The following is an 18944-nucleotide window of genomic DNA, read 5'->3' on the forward strand; positions in this document are numbered from 1 at the left end:
TTAAACACTCGTCGTGTGACTTCACTTGTGTGGTGGTTTTTTTTTTATTCTATAAAAAACTCATTCTGCTGACAGACAGTGTCCAGCAGGTCCGTCATTATATAATATATATACCTGTCCGGCTGCAGTAGTGATATATATATATTTTTTATATCATTATTTATCATCCAGTCGCAGCAGACACAGTACGGTAGTTCACGGCTGTAGCTACCTCTGTGTCGGCACTCGGCAGTCCATCCATAATTGTATACCACCTACCCGTGGTTTTTTTTTCTTTCTTCTTTATACATACATACTACTACATCTCTTTATCAACCAGTCTATATTAGCAGCAGACACAGTACAGTACGGTAGTTCACGGCTGTGGCTACCTCTGTGTCGGCACTCGGCAGTCCGTCCATAATTGTATACCACCTAACCGTGGTTTTTTTTTCTTTCTTCTTTATACATACATACTACTACATCTCTTTATCAACCAGTCTATATTAGCAGCAGACACAGTACAGTACGGTAGTTCACGGCTGTGGCTACCTCTGTGTCGGCACTCGGCAGTCCGTCCATAATTGTATACCACCTAACCGTGGTTTTTTTTTCTTTCTTCTTTATACATACATACTACGACATCTCTTTATCAACCAGTCTATATTAGCAGCAGACACAGTACAGTACGGTAGTTCACGGCTGTGGCTACCTCTGTGTCGGCACTCGGCAGTCCGTCCATAATTGTATACCACCTAACCGTGGTTTTTTTTTTCTTTCTTCTTCATACATACATACTACGACATCTCTTTATCAACCAGTCTATATTAGCAGCAGACACAGTACAGTACGGTAGTTCACGGCTGTGGCTACCTCTGTGTCGGCACTCGGCAGTCCGTCCATAATTGTATACCACCTAACCGTGGTTTTTTTTTCTTTCTTCTTTATACATACATACTACGACATCTCTTTATCAACCAGTCTATATTAGCAGCAGACACAGTACAGTACGGTAGTTCACGGCTGTGGCTACCTCTGTGTCGGCACTCGGCAGTCCGTCCATAATTGTATACCACCTACCCGTGGTTTTTTTTTCTTTCTTCTTTATACATACATACTACTACATCTCTTTATCAACCAGTCTATATTAGCAGCAGACACAGTACAGTACGGTAGTTCACGGCTGTGGCTACCTCTGTGTCGGCACTCGGCAGTCCGTCCATAATTGTATACCACCTAACCGTGGTTTTTTTTTTCTTTCTTCTTCATACATACATACTACGACATCTCTTTATCAACCAGTCTATATTAGCAGCAGACACAGTACGGTAGTTCACGGCTGTAGCTACCTCTGTGTCGGCACTCGGCAGTCCGTCCATAATTGTATACTAGTATCCATCCATCTCCATTGTTTACCTGAGGTGCCTTTTAGTTGTGCCTATTAAAATATGGAGAATAAAAATGTTGAGGTTCCAAAATTAGGGAAAGATCAAGATCCACTTCCACCTCGTGCTGAAGCTGCTGCCACTAGTCATGGCCGAGACGATGAAATGCCAGCAACGTCGTCTGCCAAGGCCGATGCCCAATGTCATAGTACAGAGCATGTCAAATCCAAAACACCAAATATCAGTAAAAAAAGGACTCCAAAACCTAAAATAAAATTGTCGGAGGAGAAGCGTAAACTTGCCAATATGCCATTTACCACACGGAGTGGCAAGGAACGGCTGAGGCCCTGGCCTATGTTCATGGCTAGTGGTTCAGCTTCACATGAGGATGGAGGCACTCAGCCTCTCGCTAGAAAAATGAAAAGACTCAAGCTGGCAAAAGCAGTAGCACCGCAAAGAACTGTGCGTTCTTCGAAATCCCAAATCCACAAGGAGAGTCCAATTGTGTCGGTTGCGATGCCTGACCTTCCCAACACTGGACGTGAAGAGCATGCGCCTTCCACCATTTGCACGCCCCCTGCAAGTGCTGGAAGGAGCACCCGCAGTCCAGTTCCTGATAGTCAGATTGAAGATGTCAGTGTTGAAGTACACCAGGATGAGGAGGATATGGGTGTTGCTGGCGCTGGGGAGGAAATTGACCAGGAGGATTCTGATGGTGAGGTGGTTTGTTTAAGTCAGGCACCCGGGGAGACACCTGTTGTCCGTGGGAGGAATATGGCCGTTGACATGCCTGGTGAAAATACCAAAAAAATCAGCTCTTCGGTGTGGAACTATTTCAACAGAAATGCGGACAACAGGTGTCAAGCCGTGTGTTCCCTTTGTCAAGCTGTAATAAGTAGGGGTAAGGACGTTAACCACCTCGGAACATCCTCCCTTATACGTCACCTGCAGCGCATTCATAATAAGTCAGTGACAAGTTCAAAAACTTTGGGTGACAGCGGAAGCAGTCCACTGACCAGTAAATCCCTTCCTCTTGTAACCAAGCTCACGCAAACCACCCCACCAACTCCCTCAGTGTCAATTTCCTCCTTCCCCAGGAATGCCAATAGTCCTGCAGGCAATGTCACTGGCAATTCTGACGAGTCCTCTCCTGCCTGGGATTCCTCCGATGCATCCTTGCGTGTAACGCCTACTGCTGCTGGCGCTGCTGTTGTTGCTGCTGGGAGTCGATGGTCATCCCAGAGGGGAAGTCGTAAGCCCACTTGTACTACTTCCAGTAAGCAATTGACTGTTCAACAGTCCTTTGCGAGGAAGATGAAATATCACAGCAGTCATCCTGCTGCAAAGCGGATAACTGAGGCCTTGACAACTATGTTGGTGTTAGACGTGCGTCCGGTATCCGCCGTTAGTTCACAGGGAACTAGACAATTTATTGAGGCAGTGTGCCCCCGTTACCAAATACCATCTAGGTTCCACTTCTCTAGGCAGGCGATACCGAGAATGTACACGGACGTCAGAAAAAGACTCACCAGTGTCCTAAAAAATGCAGTTGTACCCAATGTCCACTTAACCACGGACATGTGGACAAGTGGAGCAGGGCAGGGTCAGGACTATATGACTGTGACAGCCCACTGGGTAGATGTATGGACTCCCGCCGCAAGAACAGCAGCGGCGGCACCAGTAGCAGCATCTCGCAAACGCCAACTCTTTCCTAGGCAGGCTACGCTTTGTATCACCGGTTTCCAGAATACGCACACAGCTGAAAACCTCTTACGGCAACTGAGGAAGATCATCGCGGAATGGCTTACCCCAATTGGACTCTCCTGTGGATTTGTGGCATCGGACAACGCCAGCAATATTGTGTGTGCATTAAATATGGGCAAATTCCAGCACGTCCCATGTTTTGCACATACCTTGAATTTGGTGGTGCAGAATTATTTAAAAAACGACAGGGGCGTGCAAGAGATGCTGTCGGTGGCCAGAAAAATTGCGGGACACTTTCGGCGTACAGGCACCACGTACAGAAGACTGGAGCACCACCAAAAACTACTGAACCTGCCCTGCCATCATCTGAAGCAAGAAGTGGTAACGAGGTGGAATTCAACCCTCTATATGCTTCAGAGGTTGGAGGAGCAGCAAAAGGCCATTCAAGCCTATACAATTGAGCACGATATAGGAGGTGGAATGCACCTGTCTCAAGCGCAGTGGAGAATGATTTCAACGTTGTGCAAGGTTCTGATGCCCTTTGAACTTGCCACACGTGAAGTCAGTTCAGACACTGCCAGCCTGAGTCAGGTCATTCCCCTCATCAGGCTTTTGCAGAAGAAGCTGGAGACATTGAAGGAGGAGCTAACACGGAGCGATTCCGCTAGGCATGTGGGACTTGTGGATGGAGCCCTTAATTCGCTTAACAAGGATTCACGGGTGGTCAATCTGTTGAAATCAGAGCACTACATTTTGGCCACCGTGCTCGATCCTAGATTTAAAGCCTACCTTGGATCTCTCTTTCCGGCAGACACAAGTCTGCTGGGGTTGAAAGACCTGCTGGTGAGAAAATTGTCAAGTCAAGCGGAACGCGACCTGTCAACATCTCCTCCTTCACATTCTCCCGCAACTGGGGGTGCGAGGAAAAGGCTCAGAATTCCGAGCCCACCCGCTGGCGGTGATGCAGGGCAGTCTGGAGCGACTGCTGATGCTGACATCTGGTCCGGACTGAAGGACCTGACAACGATTACGGACATGTCGTCTACTGTCACTGCATATGATTCTCTCACCATTGAAAGAATGGTGGAGGATTATATGAGTGACCGCATCCAAGTAGGCACGTCACACAGTCCATACTTATACTGGCAGGAAAAAGAGGCAATTTGGAGGCCATTGCACAAACTGGCTTTATTCTACCTAAGTTGCCCTCCCACAAGTGTGTACTCCGAAAGAGTGTTTAGTGCCGCCGCTCACCTTGTCAGCAATCTGCGTACGAGGTTACATCCAGAAAATGTGGAGAAGATGATGTTCATTAAAATGAATTATAATCAATTCCTCCGCGGAGACATTGACCAGCAGCAATTGCCTCCACAAAGTACACAGGGAGCTGAGATGGTGGATTCCAGTGGGGACGAATTGATAATCTGTGAGGAGGGGGATGTACACGGTGATATATCGGAGGGTGATGATGAGGTGGACATCTTGCCTCTGTAGAGCCAGTTTGTGCAAGGAGAGATTAATTGCTTCTTTTTGGGGGGGGGGTCCAAACCAACCCGTCATATCAGTCACAGTCGTGTGGCAGACCCTGTCACTGAAATGATGGGTTGGTTAAAGTGTGCATGTCCTGTTTTGTTTATACAACATAAGGGTGGGTGGGAGGGCCCAAGGACAATTCCATCTTGCACCTCTTTTTTCTTTTATTTTTCTTTGCGTCATGTGATGTTTGGGGAGGGTTTTTTGGAAGGGACATCCTGCGTGACACTGCAGTGCCACTCCTAAATGGGCCCGGTGTTTGTGTCGGCCACTAGGGTCGCTAATCTTACTCACACAGTCAGCTACCTCATTGCGCCTCTTTTTTTCTTTGCGTCTTGTGCTGATTGGGGAGGGTTTTTTGGAAGGGACATCCTGCGTGACACTGCAGTGCCACTCCTAAATGGGCCCGGTGTTTGTGTCGGCCACTAGGGTCGCTAATCTTACTCACACAGTCAGCTACCTCATTGCGCCTCTTTTTTTCTTTGCGTCATGTGCTGATTGGGGAGGTTTTTTTGGAAGGGACATCCTGCGTGACACTGCAGTGCCACTCCTAAATGGGCCCGGTGTTTGTGTCGGCCACTAGGGTCGCTAATCTTACTCACACAGTCAGCTACCTCATTGCGCCTCTTTTTTTCTTTGCGTCATGTGCTGATTGGGGAGGGTTTTTTGGAAGGGACATCCTGCGTGACACTGCAGTGCCACTCCTAAATGGGCCCGGTGTTTGTGTCGGCCACTAGGGTCGCTTATCTTACTCACACAGTCAGCTACCTCATTGCGCCTCTTTTTTTCTTTGCGTCATGTGCTGATTGGGGAGGGTTTTTTGGAAGGGACATCCTGCGTGACACTGCAGTGCCACTCCTAGATGGGCCAGGTGTTTGTGTCGGCCACTAGTGTCGCTTAGCTTAGTCATCCAGCGACCTTGGTGCAAATTTTAGGACTAAAAATAATATTGTGAGGTGTGAGGTATTCAGAATAGACTGAAAATGAGTGGAAATTATGGTTTTTGAGGTTAATAATAATATGTGATCAAAATGACCCCCAAATTCTATGATTTAAGCTGTTTTTTAGTGTTTTTTTAAAAAAACACCCGAATCCAAAACACACCCGAATCCGACAAAAAAAATTCGGTGAGGTTTTGCCAAAACGCGGTCGAACCCAAAACACGGCCGTGGAACCGAACCCAAAACCAAAACACAAAACCCGAAAAATTTCAGGCGCTCATCTCTAGTGTGAATGTGTGTGGTTACATGCGATAGGAAATATAGATTGCACGCTCCACTGGGGCAGGGACTGATGTGAATGGGCAAATATTCTCTGTAAAGCGCTGCAGAATATGGGTGCGCTATATAAATAACTGTTAATAAATCTAGCACAGAATGCTCAGCACACATCTCCCCCCCCCCCCCCTCCCTGCTCAGCACACATCGCGCTGTGTGCTGAGCGAGGTGGGGAGGGGGGGGAGCGCTCATTTCACCCAGCAGTGAAATGAGCGATGTGCTAGATTGTGCCAGGCCAATCTAGTACAGGCGATAGCGACGTGCGGGGCCGCGCATCGCTATCGCTGTGGGGCTTACACACGGAGAGATCCGTGCTTAATTTCTAAGCAATCTAGTCAGATTGCTTAGAATTTAAGCACGGATCTCTCCCTGTGTACCCCGTTTAATGGAAGACCATGAAAGGAGAAGAAGTGGTCTTTAAGAAAGTTTGTGAAGATTAGATTGTGTAATTAAGGGGTCTATTTACTAAGCCTTGGATGGAGATAAAGTCAACGGAGATAAAGTACCAGCCAATCCGCTCCTAACTGACATTTCACAGGCTGGGTTTTAAAAATGGCAGTTAGGAGTTGATTGGCTGCTACTTTATCTCCGTCAACTTTATCTCCATTCAAGGCTTAGTAAATAGACCCCTTAAGTGTGGAAACTGCTTTATAAGTGGTTGCTTAAGGATCAATTAGCTAATTGAAACTCATGTTATGACTCTTCTGAAACAGTAGCACGGCTGTAGAGAAGTTCTTCAGTAGTGTCTGAGCAGAACAAAAGAGAAAGTGTTAAGCAATAGGTTCTGAGTAGAGGTTGGGGTACTGTTTACTGATGTCCTCCCTCCTTAAAAATCAGGTGCTTATGGCACCTCAGCTAGCCAATGGTAGGTACCTGACTGATGGTCCTAAAGTAGTTTTTGGACCCCTTGTTTACTAACCTGACTAAACATGTGTTGTGTCCAGTTGCATAGTGAGCTATTACAGATGTCTCCTGTTTACTTGGGTTAATCAGTAGCAAGACATGCTTCAGCTAGTACATAATTATACAAAATATGCTTTTCTATTTTTGGGTCGCTTGGGAAATATTCCGTTATTCCCCATGTGTGGCTGTGCATTTTACAGAAAATTACTACGGGGTGTCTGATAAATTTGGCGATGTTGCCTTTACAAGCGTCCTATACACATGACTTAACTGAATTAGTCTAACCAATTCTGCATGTCATAGTGGAAATACTAGATGTCTGGATACAGTGAGTTAGTCTGTGCCTATGCCAGTGGTTCTCAAACTTTTCAGATTTTTTTCCACAGCACCCCTAGGCCAAAAGTTTCTTATTGAGAAATTTAGAAATAAATATTACATTTAAGTATATTGTGTTTATATGTCATCATTAGGATCAATTATGTGGTGAGGGCCAAGATTTGCTTCTGTTTGTCCACATATTTTATGATTAGCAGCCACCAGCACTGGTTTTGCCTATTACAATGACCATAAATAATTTTAATAGGTCCTGGACCACCAACCCAGGGCACCCCTGCAAGTGTCCTGAGGCACCCCAGGGAGCCACGGCACACTGTCTGAGAGCCACTGGTCTTTGCTATTATGACTGTACTGGATTATTTGATTGACTTGTAATTATTTTAAAGCTTCCTGATAAAAATAATTTTATGGCCCTGGAGATGTCACATAGGTAGCATCAGTCACATGTATCTGTATTTTTCACGTTTTTCACAATCTGAATTATATACTATGATGTTTTAGGTGTCCAGCAGCCCTCCATACTTGGGGTTTCCCCCACAATTTATACTCAGCAGTCGGCACTTGCAGCAGCTGGCCTAAGCGCCCCATCTCCGGCAAGCTATCAACTCTCTCAAACTGCAGCATTGCAGCAACAGGCAGCAGCCGCTGCCGCCGCAGCCGCTCTTCAGCAGGTAAGTGCTCATTTATCTCACTGTTTTTGTAAGAAAAACAGTTCAAAGGAATATACTGTTGCCAGAAGCGATCGTGGGCGAAGCTGTGGGCAACAGATAGTCTTTCACTAAACAGGAGACTTTCTGATTAATTTGATATATTTCTAATGGTGCTATCTGTTGCAGAGCTTAGTCTGCTTATTACAACTTGCAATCCATGGTTAGGATTTCCTCATGTACGTATGTTTATTTACGTTATGTTTTTTAGGATTATGCGGCTGATTCAGACCTGATCGTTGCTGTGCGTTTTCGCACAGCAGTGATCAAGTCTGAACTGCGCATGCGCATGCCAGACAGCTGACGGCTGTCTTAGCCGTGCGATCGCCTCTGCTGATTGACAGGCAGAGGCGGTCGCTGGATGGGAAGCGTTTGGCCGCCATTTACGGGTCGCGGTCCGGGCTATGCAGGCGTGCCTGGACCATTGGGGGCGGGCCGCGGTGGCTGCTTGACAGGAGCTGCTATGGCTGGGAGCCACTCCTTCAGTACAAAAGCATCGCCGCTTGTACCACTGCAGGTGATTAATATCAATATTATTGGGGATTGTTATTCCTTAGTGAGGGATGTATTCTGTTCATTGCGTGTTTTTTTTTTTCTTTCTTTTTTTACAAATATGGGGGGAATTAAATTGTTTTCGCAGGTCCCTGTGCCCGCCTGCAGCTATTCATATGTTTTTGCCGGTGGGCGCGAGACCTTCATTTCAGCTCACTACCCCTGGGGGTGGCAAGCTGAAATGCGTGAAAAACAAAATAATGAATAACCAGCGCTGGCTGTATACAAATTATAAAAGGTTATATTTATAAATATAAAACGGCTTGTTATAATAAACACATTTATTAAAAGAACATATTTTCAGAAAGTAAACAAGGTATAATATCATATACAGGTAGTGTAAATAAATGAATTAAAAGAACATATACCACTCGGGAGACCCCTGGATTTGAATTGGCTGAGGTTTGCAGATTTTGGAACGTTGCACTCAGTAAGGATAATGAGAACCAATTGATGGCAAGTTCTGTATACTGTAAGTCCCATTAGTGGAGATCTGTTGATTAAAGATGAAAGTTCCCCCATACTTTCATCTCTAATCAACAGATCTCCACTAATGGGACTTACAGTATACAGAACTTGCCATCAATTGGTTCTCATTATCCTTACTGAGTGCAACATTCCAAAATCTGCAAACCTCAGCCAATTCAAATCCAGGGGTCTCCCGAATGGTATATGTTCTTTTAATTCATTTATTTACACTACCGGTATGTGATATTATACCTTGTTTACTTTTTAAAAATGTTCTTTTATTAAACGTGTATTATAACAAGCCGTTTTATATTTATCGATATAACCTTTTATCATTTGTATACAGCCAGTGCTGGTTATTCATTATTTTGTTTGTCACTATATTTCGGGGTATCTACCATCCCCATACCAGCTGCTGCTGACAGCGCACTTCTAAACTTTCTATCTCTGAAATGTGTGAAAAGTGACCCGTTTGGGTGCCCAAACGCGACTTACCGCGTTGCTAAACCAGGCTGTTAAGGCCATGATCAGCTCGATATGGGGGAACAATTGAATATCGCCTTGCGATCTCCCATCACTTTAGATGGGAGATCGGGCGCGAGTAAGCAATTGAATTCCCCCTGAGTGTTGTAGATGAAATGTCTTGAAGGAAAGCTGTAAGCTGTGCTACCACAAAAATGTTTTACTTTACTAACCTCCTTTTGCCAGAAGACTTGGACAGACAGTTTCCTGGCAAGTCAGTTCTGTTCCGTTTACCACTTTAAAATGGGTGAGGTTGTGGGCAGGACGACCAATCACAATCCACAGTCTCTTTGGCTAGTGCTGTATAAAGAAGCTTAGGAACAACGGAACAGCACTCTAAGCTCCTTTTTAGGGGTTAATATAAAAAAAAAAAAGTACTGACTTCAGGTGAAACGTAACTAACTATACCAAGTTATACAGCAGTATTGCGCAGTCACATTAAAGTAAAGGACCCAAGATGACAGTTTGTTCCACTTGTAACCTTTTGCACCATTTTAAAGCCTGACTCAATAAGAGTGCAAAATAGTAACACAGGTTCTTTGGACATTTTAAAAAAGAATGCCAGTGATAATGAAAGGTATTTTGTTTTTATTTCAGCAATATTCTCAGCCCCAGCAAATTTACAGTGTACAGCAACAGGTTTGTGGACATTGTTTTCACATCTTTTTTTATTTTTTCACAGAGTGTTCTAGGAAGTATTTTATTGCGAACCAGTCGGCTCTTGCATGAATATACATCAGTATACATGCATACATATATTACGTTCAGAATGTACTCTCCTCCTTTATCTTTATAAGTTACACATTGCCAGAGGTGGTAATATACTGACTGCTAATGCAAAAATTTAGTATGGTAAATTTAATTGCCCGAAGGGTGTAAACAATACATTTACATATACAGTATATGTCCAAATATTGTGAAAAGTCCTCTCTTTATTGGGGGACTAATTAGTGGAGTTTTTATGTGTACATACATCTATCCAGCATGTTGTATATTTGTTTGCTGTATACTGCTCTGTCTTGTAACAGTGCAGAGAAAGAGCTTGTTAGTTTGGGTAACAGGTTCCCAGGGTAACTGAACTGCTCTGTATTTTCTTAATGCACAGCTGGGTGAGCCATTGATGTCACAGTAAGCATAGCAGATGTGTCGTGCTTTGCATTTTTAACTTTTTGTCCTTTAGGAAATTGGTAGTACACCATTGCAAAACAGTGGGAAGTTCATGTGACGTTTATTTTATTGGCTGTATCTAGTGCTTGGTTTATTATAGTAGGTCAAATGTGATTTTAATGAAAATGAAGACTGTTTCCTACATTCTAATATTCATAAACTGATGTCTTTTCTCATAGTACTACTCAGTTTCCTCCCTTTAATTAGCACACTGAAGCCATTGGCAGCATTGGTAACATTTATCTTCCTTTTAACTTTAAATAATTGCACAATTTCTCCTGCTGTGTACACTGAATAAAATGTAATTCAAAGGATGCTCAGCTGAAAATGATCACTGAAGAATTTACAGTTTTATCCTAAATGCTTTTGTTATATGGAAATCCTGTCCTTTTTGTGATGTAAATTTTGTGGCTGTCACTTGCATTAACAGGCTTATGCAACTCTAAGGAATGCATAATTTAACTTTCCTACCATTTTCCAAAATAGATTTGAAGCCAGCAGGAGGCACAAACGTTGGGGTTTTTGTTTTGGTGGAGGGGATAGCACTGTGATAGTTTGGTTGTGGTATTCTATAAACTATTAGTACCTGTTCTTAGGAGATCTGTAGGGGTTACATTCTGTTTTCATACTGCCCCATTTACAATGGAGCAGATATCCTATGTCTATTTTTTTCTTTCTTTTTTTTTTCTTGGTTATATTTTCTGAAAAAATGTATTTAAATTGGCTTTTCTATATACTATACACTTTGTGAAAAAGATATGTTTGTTTTTTTTAAAACAGTATAGTACATAGGTTCTCCAACTCTGTCCCGAGGACCCCAAACAGTTCATGTTTTCCAGGTCTCCTTACAGAATAACAAGTGACATAATTTAGCTCCACCTGTGGATCTTTTGAAATGTGCCAGGGTGACTTGGAATATGTGAACTGTTTGTAGTTTAAGACCCTATGCAATCTTTCTTCTGTATTTAATGAAATTAACATAAGTCGTAGTGTGTGTGTGTGTGTGTGTGTGTGTGTGTGTATAAAATGAGCTAAACCTTGTTAGTAAAGCGCATACTGTTTTACATTCAGCTGAAGGCAATAAAATAACAAGTATGAGCAGGACTTTGTACTAATTCTGCTACAGTTTCCCCCCAGAAATATCCACCTTGAGAGGAAAATACAACTATCGTATATGTACATCTGGCTTTTCATTATCTAAATGACGTGAATATGAATTAATTTTTTTAGCACTGTCCTGATGACCGTTCTTTATTATTCCAGTTGCAACAGCCACAGCAAACATTGATAACTCAGGTGAGTACTCTGTTTCCAGCCACATTGTGCAGTGTTTACTGGTTTGGTGTTGGTAACAATATTGAGTGGTGGTTTGCTTTGACTAATTTTCCCTACGCAATTCTTCTTTTGTAGCCAGCTGTTGCCCTACCTACAAGTCTTGCCCTGTCCACTTCACAGCAAGCAGCACAGATAACGGTTTCGTACCCAACTCCCCGTTCCGGGCAGCAACAGACTCAGCCCCAGAAGCAGCGTGTTTTCACTGGGGTTGTCACAAAGCTCCATGAAACATTTGGCTTTGTGGATGAAGATGTGTTTTTCCAACTAACGTAAGAATTTTAATCAGGGTGGAAAAACTACCTGATCAGTTAAAGTGGTGAATATTCTGCAGAGTTCTGTTGAGTGTCTACGATATATACTGTATAAGGCAAATTACTGACATATCACTACTGAAATAAGTGCGCACTGGTTACAGAAGTCTGCATAACTCTCCCTACCTGGCATGCAGGCTGGCGGCTGCTGCGGTCTCTGCAGGGGGGGGGGGGGGGGGGCTAAGAAGTTGACTATATACCAAGTCATGACTGCTGTGTCCTAGGCCAGAACCAAACCATGTATAATAGTCTGTCTTTTTCTTTTTTTCTTTTGTTTCTCTATTAATATCCGTTATTTTGTTTCTGCAGAGCTGTTAAGGGAAAGTCACCACTGGTTGGAGATCGAGTTCTAGTGGAAGCCACTTACAATCCTAACATGCCCTTTAAATGGAATGCACAGAGGATTCAGACACTTCCTAATCAGGTGACTGACTGAATCTGCGGTCCTGTCTTCTAGCCTTCCCTTTTTGTGTAGTTTGTTTCCCCTGCTTACACAGATTATCGTTTTCCTGCAGAACCTAGCTCCAGCACAGCCTTTGCTAAAGACCCCTACACCAGTAATGCCGCCTGTGGCACAGCAACCTACATATGGTGTTCAGTCGCAACCCCCTCCACAAGCACAGACTCTGTTGCAGGCCCAAATATCAGCTGTATCTTTAAATCCTTTACTTCAGGCACAACCGTCCCCTCTATTACAGCAGCAGCAGCCAAAAGGTAAGTTTTCTTCTCATTGTCACCTTGTACTGGTATACTCAGGTGCTCTCTCATTATAGGCCTGATTCTGAGCCACACATAATGACGATTTTCACATAGTCTGCTTGTTATGGGAGTGTTGCAGGTGCACAGACGCAGGCATAGGAAGCCATGGTCACATGGAGAAACTGCAGATGCCTTAGGACTGATGGTGAACCAATCCGTATTAATGTGCAGGAATGCTAAAAGTGGTCATCTCAGTCCTTGCACATTCGTCTGCATGAATGGTACACGAGTGATGGACAAAATGTCGCAGGCAGACGTCCGCCAAAAAACGCTGCTGCGTGCTGCTCAGAAACAGGCCCTATACTTGTGGGCTAAATGAATGCATTTAACATCATTTTTGTAGAAGAGCATAGTGCTGAAATAAAAGCTGGAGGGATGAAAGCACCCTGCATGCTCTTGGACTTGTTTGTTATACCCCTTTCACACTGCCAATGCCGGATCCCACCCAGGAATTGGAAGCGGGTCCTTCCCGGGTGGGATCCGGCATTGGCAGCTGCTGCTGGCCTCCCCGACCCGGCAATAAGCTGGGCGGGTTGCCATAGCAGGTGGGGGGGGGGAGGTTGGAGGCGGCACTGGGAGATGAGATCATCTCTGCGCCGCCTCTCCCTATCTAGTAAACACGGTCCCGGGTCGCGTCGACCCGGGAGCCCGTTTTTCGCAGCCACTGACCCAGTGTTCAACCCGGGTATAACACTGCTTTATACCCGGGTTGAATTGCCGGGTCAGGCGACCCGCGATTTTAGGCAATGCCCCTTTCACACCGCACACCGACCCGCGTGGTGTGAAAGGGGTATTACAGAAGTAATGTGAAACCAAGTTCCTTAGGGTCATTTACCAGAGAGCATAACTGCACCTCCTGTGATGCAAATCCTGGATGTGTAAGGTGTTTGTGAAAAAGTCCCAAAGATTTTGCAGTAAACATAAACTTTGAACATTAAAATCTCAGGGTGAGGGGTGCCCATGCCTTATGTACTGATTTACAAAACTTTCATTTTAAGAGACAAGTTTATATGTTATTTTATTTATATGGTGCCACAAGGGGTTTCCAGGAGTAATTAACAGTGTAATTGTACATCAATACATAGGATAATTATTATCAATAAATTACTGTCACGCAGTGTTGAGGGGAAGTGAGAGGAGCGATAGTGACTAATTATGGCGAGAAAAGCATGTAATGAGGATTTGCTGTGGGTGAATAGTAGTAGGAATTACAACAGCATTCATTGATCCTGTACCCAATAAGTTGGCGGACACCCAGGTTGAGTGGCTGGTGGGGTGATAGGTGAGCAGAAGCGTGGGATCCCGATCAGAATACCAGTAGATCCCAGAGGTAAGTATGAGGTTAGGGTCAGGGCTAGACTGCGTGTGTGGGTGTTGGGAGGGGGATAGGGTGGGGGTGGGGGGTGGTATGGTTAGGCTATGTGTGTGTGTGTGTGGGGGGGTGTATGGTTAGGTTGTGGGTGGGGTGGGATTCAGGCTGTTGGGTTGGGAACAAAATCCCAGCAGTCGTGATCCCATTTGTACACAAGTTCCAAATAAGGGTAAAGGCCCATACAGACGGGCCGATGCGGGAGAGATGTGTGCTGAACAAACCGCTCGCACATCTCTCCCGCCACTCAGCACAGCGTGATCTGTGGTGAGCGTTCGGGGGGAGACGGGGGGCTGCACATCGCTATCGCTGTAGGGAGTACACACGGAGCGATAATGCTCAAATTCTAAGCAATCTGGTCAGATTGCTTAGAATATCGCTCCGTGAGTACCCCCCTTAAGACACACAATGGTAGATCAATAACAAGCTGTCTTGTTTATATATTTTGTCTGTGGTGGGCGGCGGCTCTGGGGCGCCTACGATGGACGATGGATATATGCCGTATAAATGAGGCTTAAGTTATGGAGAAGGCAGAGGTGCTTGTTTCATCAGAGATGGAAACCAGGCTTCAGTTTGTACTTTCAGTAGGATGGCTTGGATACACTTTATACATGATCATTCACATCTAAGCACAGTTTTAGCTATATAATAAAAGGATTCATGCATACGCGCGGTATATATTGAAGACTGTCTGCATGTCACCTTCCTCTTACTTAATTTAAACTATATAAATCTGGTTCGTCAGAGTAGTGCTTTAGGACAAAAAGAGCACCGTTGAAATTAAGCAGGTAGTAATGTAGTGTTTTGTATTGGGATGCCGACTGTCAGAAAACAGACGGTGACATCCTGATTCACAGAATACAGACGCCTGTTTGGTAAGTATACTAACACGAACCCCCTCCCCGGTTGTGCCTAACACCTCTCCCCCCCCCCCCCTTACACAATGCACAATCTCTCGGTCTTGCAAAATTTGGTGAACATTTTTTTTATTTTTTTGGAGAGTGGGCTTTTCCGTATACCATAATGCATGCATGTGCCTACATTTTGTCGATGACCTTGTAAGATTTTTAATAAACTTATGAAATTATTTCATTAACTAGAATGACTACAATACGTGATAACGCAGAACCTAAAATAATGTAACAAATGTTGGTCATGATACTCCAATACAGATGTGTCCACTTAATCTAGCATCCCTGCACATTAAACAGCCCTTCTAGTCACACCCTGCCGTGGTCTGACTCTAACGCCGAATGTCTTTTACGTGGGACTTTTTCCATTAAAATGCATCTTATTCGCTAAAAGATGTGAATAGGACACACAAGCAGACTCTGCTGATTAAAATGATATACAACCTGCCTATATTCTGTGTGCGACCGTGGTTCTATCTGCATAGAAAGCACTGTAATGTAGCATTTCGTATGCAGATACAGCCGCAGCAGCACAGAGAATATAGGCATGCTGCATATCATTTTAATCAGAAGATTCTGCTTCTGCATCTTTTTCACATAGTGATGCGAATAAGATGAATTTTTGAAAATAAAAAAAATGTTCGCCGCTAACGGCGTTGCACGGTAAATGTCAGCTCACTCATGCTAGGCATCTTCTGTTGCATGGCTATTGAGGCAAGATGTATGCGGACACATCTGTAAGTAGCTTAGCTTACTGTACATTCATTCTGCTCTGTCAACCATTTGCAGCATATGTATGTATTGCTAGAGAAACACAGCCTACTGGCACATTAAATTGGCTGTTTTCTACACGTTATCATGTTTGTTTTTTGTCTTCTGTTAGCTGGCTTGTTACAGACCCCCGTTCGTATTGTGTCTCAGCCGCAGCCTGTTCGAAGGATTGAGCCACCATCAAGATTCTCTGGTAGAAATGATAGAGGAGATTCTTCCATATCCAGCAGAAAAGATGATCGGAAGTTAGTACTTTTTTTAGTTAGTGTATAATGGAGATGTGTTAAAGCAAAATCTAAACACCGTAATGGTGACTGCTGTAAACACTGTGGGGTAAATGCAATCTGGTGCGAGGAGCCAGAGGTGCTGGAGTTTTTGCGAGAATGTCCGTATTTTTAAAGCTGCAAACATTTACAAGGCAAAACTAATCTTTCACCCTATTACATTTACCCCTATGGGTGTCTTGCGCATGATAGAATACTTTCAAAAGTTCTTATCACATACAGTGATCTTCTTGGTGTTTGTTAATATATATTGGCAAAATTACCTGGCAAAGCAAAATGTTTTACACATGTACCTTGGTTGTCTATGAATGCAGTTCTCTTGGTACAGTAATGGCTATATTACCTCAATTCAGTAAATGTAGAAATTGTGTGCTAGCATGTTTTAGAGTTCTATGGGCGACATTCAAATGTCCGCCCCCTATCGCCTGCCTGCAGCTATTCAAATGTTGCTGCTGGTGGGCGCGACATCAGCATTTCATGCAAATGTTGCTGATGACTGTTATGGGCGCGATCAGCGCAAAATTGAGGGGATACTTGTATGTTGCCCCTTGCAATCTACCGTCACTTTAGACTGGAGATAGGGGCGATAACATAGGGAAATATTCCAATCTGTCTATCATCTCTGTGGTAGGACGGGATGTTTCATTAATATTTGACAGCTTGGTGCAGATGGCACAATGTAGTAGGTGTGTACCCATGGCCATCTTCCGAGTGAAAGTGTACACATTAGGTGTGTACCCATACCAGTCCATGGTGTGAATGGGACACACATACTAGGTGTATACTAGTAGCAATCCACAATGAGAATGCAACACACACATTAGGTGTGTACCCATAGTATGGAGCAGTATAGTCTTACTAGTATAGGGCCTAATGCAGACCTGATTCTAGCAGCAAATTTGTTGGGCAAAACCATGTTCACTGCAGGGGGGACAGATATAACATGTGCAGAGAGAGTCAGATTTGGGTGGGGTGTATTCAAACTGAAATCTAAATTGCAGTGTAAAACTAAAGCAGACAGTATTTACCCTGCACAGAAACAAAATAACCCACCCAAATCTATCTCTCTCTGCACATGTTATATCTGCTCCCCTGCAGTGCACATGGGTGGTCATTCTGAGTTGTTCGCTCGCAAGCTGCTTTTAGCAGCTTTGCACACGCTAAGCCGCCGCCTACTGGGAGTGAATCTTAGCTTCTCAAAATTGCGAACGAAAGATTAGCAGAATTGCGAATAGACACTTCTTAGCAGTTTCTGAGTAGCTCGAAACTTACTCTGCCAGTGCGATCAGTTCAGTGCTTGTCGTTCCTGGTTTGACGTCACAAACACACCCAGCGTTCGCCCAGACACTCCTCCGTTTCTCCAGCCACTCCCGCGTTTTTCCCAGAAACTGTAGCGTTTTTTTACACACTCCCATAAAACGGCCAGTTTCCGCCCAGAAACACCCACTTCCTGTCAATCACATTACGATCACCAGAACGAAGAAAAAACCTTGTAATGCCGTGAGTAAAATACCTAACTGCATAGTAAATTTACTTGGCGCAGTCGCACTGCGGACATTGCGCATGCGCGACTAATCGCTCCGTTGCGAGAATAAAATAACGAGCGAACAACTCGGAATGACCCCCATGGTTTTGCCCAACTGCTAACAAACTTGCTGCTACGATCAGGTCTGAATTCGGCACAGTCTTAATAAAAAACTGTTTTGTGTACACTTGCTATAGCCTAGTGACCTAATTTGAATGAACTGACAATTTTGTGAATTCTTTTTCACCAAAAGAAATGTTTCATATCTTTTCCTAGCAGAGAGAGAGAGCGGGAGAGGCGTAGGTCACGTGACCGATCCCCTCAGAGAAAACGCTCGAGAGAGCGATCTCCACGGCGTGAGAGAGAGAGGTCGCCGCGTAGACCCAGACGGGTTGTACCCCGCTACACAGTTCAGTTTTCCAAGTTCTCTTTGGATTGGTAAGTTAGTCTGTGAGGGAACTCTGGCTCTGGTGTACAGAGGAAATTTGCTCATGATTACATGTAACTTTCACCATTCCTGTATATAGGCAGAAATAACAGAACTTATTTCTGTATCTGTTTAAATGTATGGAAAACTATTGACCAGAAAGCTGTAGTAAAGTATTAATGGTTAGGAAAAGTATTTCTGTAGCAAAATACAGATAAATGTATGTGGAGTTCTGGACTTTTTGTCCTTGCCATTGTCTGTTATCCAATTACACCATATGAAACCAATGCCAATTGTTTAAAAGCTGGATGCTGTTTCTCATGAGTTGCAGTGGGGGACATAAGGACAAAAGTTACAGACTTGGCCTTCATGGACATTAACAAAATCACATGGCTTAACCAGTTTTAGCTTCCTGCCCAATTATGTGGGTCTAGAGAAAGTCCTCTGGGTCTCTTGTACCCTACCCAGGCTTCTCTGAAGGGTAGTGTACAATTCCAGAACCATAAACAATAATCACTGCAAGGTCTGATTCCCTGCACTTGCCTGCCCTCACTGTCCTAGATTCGGTGACACAGGCACTGAAGTGTTCTGTCTTGTACTCCACTGATACCATCGTGCAGTCTTTTCATCTTGCACCATGCATATATCACCCTTGGTGTCTTGCCTCCCTGTGTGTATGTGCCTGAGCATCTACATTTACATATGAATGAAATAATACC

The 18944-nt window shown here is 44.1% G+C and overlaps 1 protein-coding gene and 1 non-coding gene across 4 annotated transcripts in view; both read left to right on the plus strand.

Moving 5' to 3' along the window:
• CCAR1 (cell division cycle and apoptosis regulator 1) overlaps positions 1-18944 on the plus strand; it is a 247507-nt gene that overhangs the window by 2238 nt on the left and 226325 nt on the right. Inside the window, exons 2-9 of one of the 3 annotated variants that reach the window (XM_063961565.1) lie at positions 7619-7788; positions 9964-10005; positions 11764-11829; positions 11944-12137; positions 12489-12603; positions 12695-12893; positions 16102-16234; positions 18075-18236. In XM_063961565.1, coding sequence (XP_063817635.1) covers positions 7619-7788; positions 9964-10005; positions 11764-11829; positions 11944-12137; positions 12489-12603; positions 12695-12893; positions 16102-16234; positions 18075-18236 — 1081 coding nt within the window. The remainder of the gene's footprint in view (positions 1-7618; positions 7789-9963; positions 10006-11763; positions 11830-11943; positions 12138-12488; positions 12604-12694; positions 12894-16101; positions 16235-18074; positions 18237-18944) is intronic. The other 2 variants (XM_063961566.1, XM_063961567.1) reach the window with 2 other exon arrangements.
• On the plus strand, positions 6000-6099 carry LOC134899984 (small nucleolar RNA SNORA64/SNORA10 family). The gene has a single exon (XR_010173506.1). It is a non-coding gene; the product is annotated as a small nucleolar RNA SNORA64/SNORA10 family (small nucleolar RNA).

This window comes from Pseudophryne corroboree, chromosome 3 (genome assembly GCF_028390025.1).
Source record: "Pseudophryne corroboree isolate aPseCor3 chromosome 3, aPseCor3.hap2, whole genome shotgun sequence".
NCBI lineage: Eukaryota > Metazoa > Chordata > Amphibia > Anura > Myobatrachidae > Pseudophryne > Pseudophryne corroboree.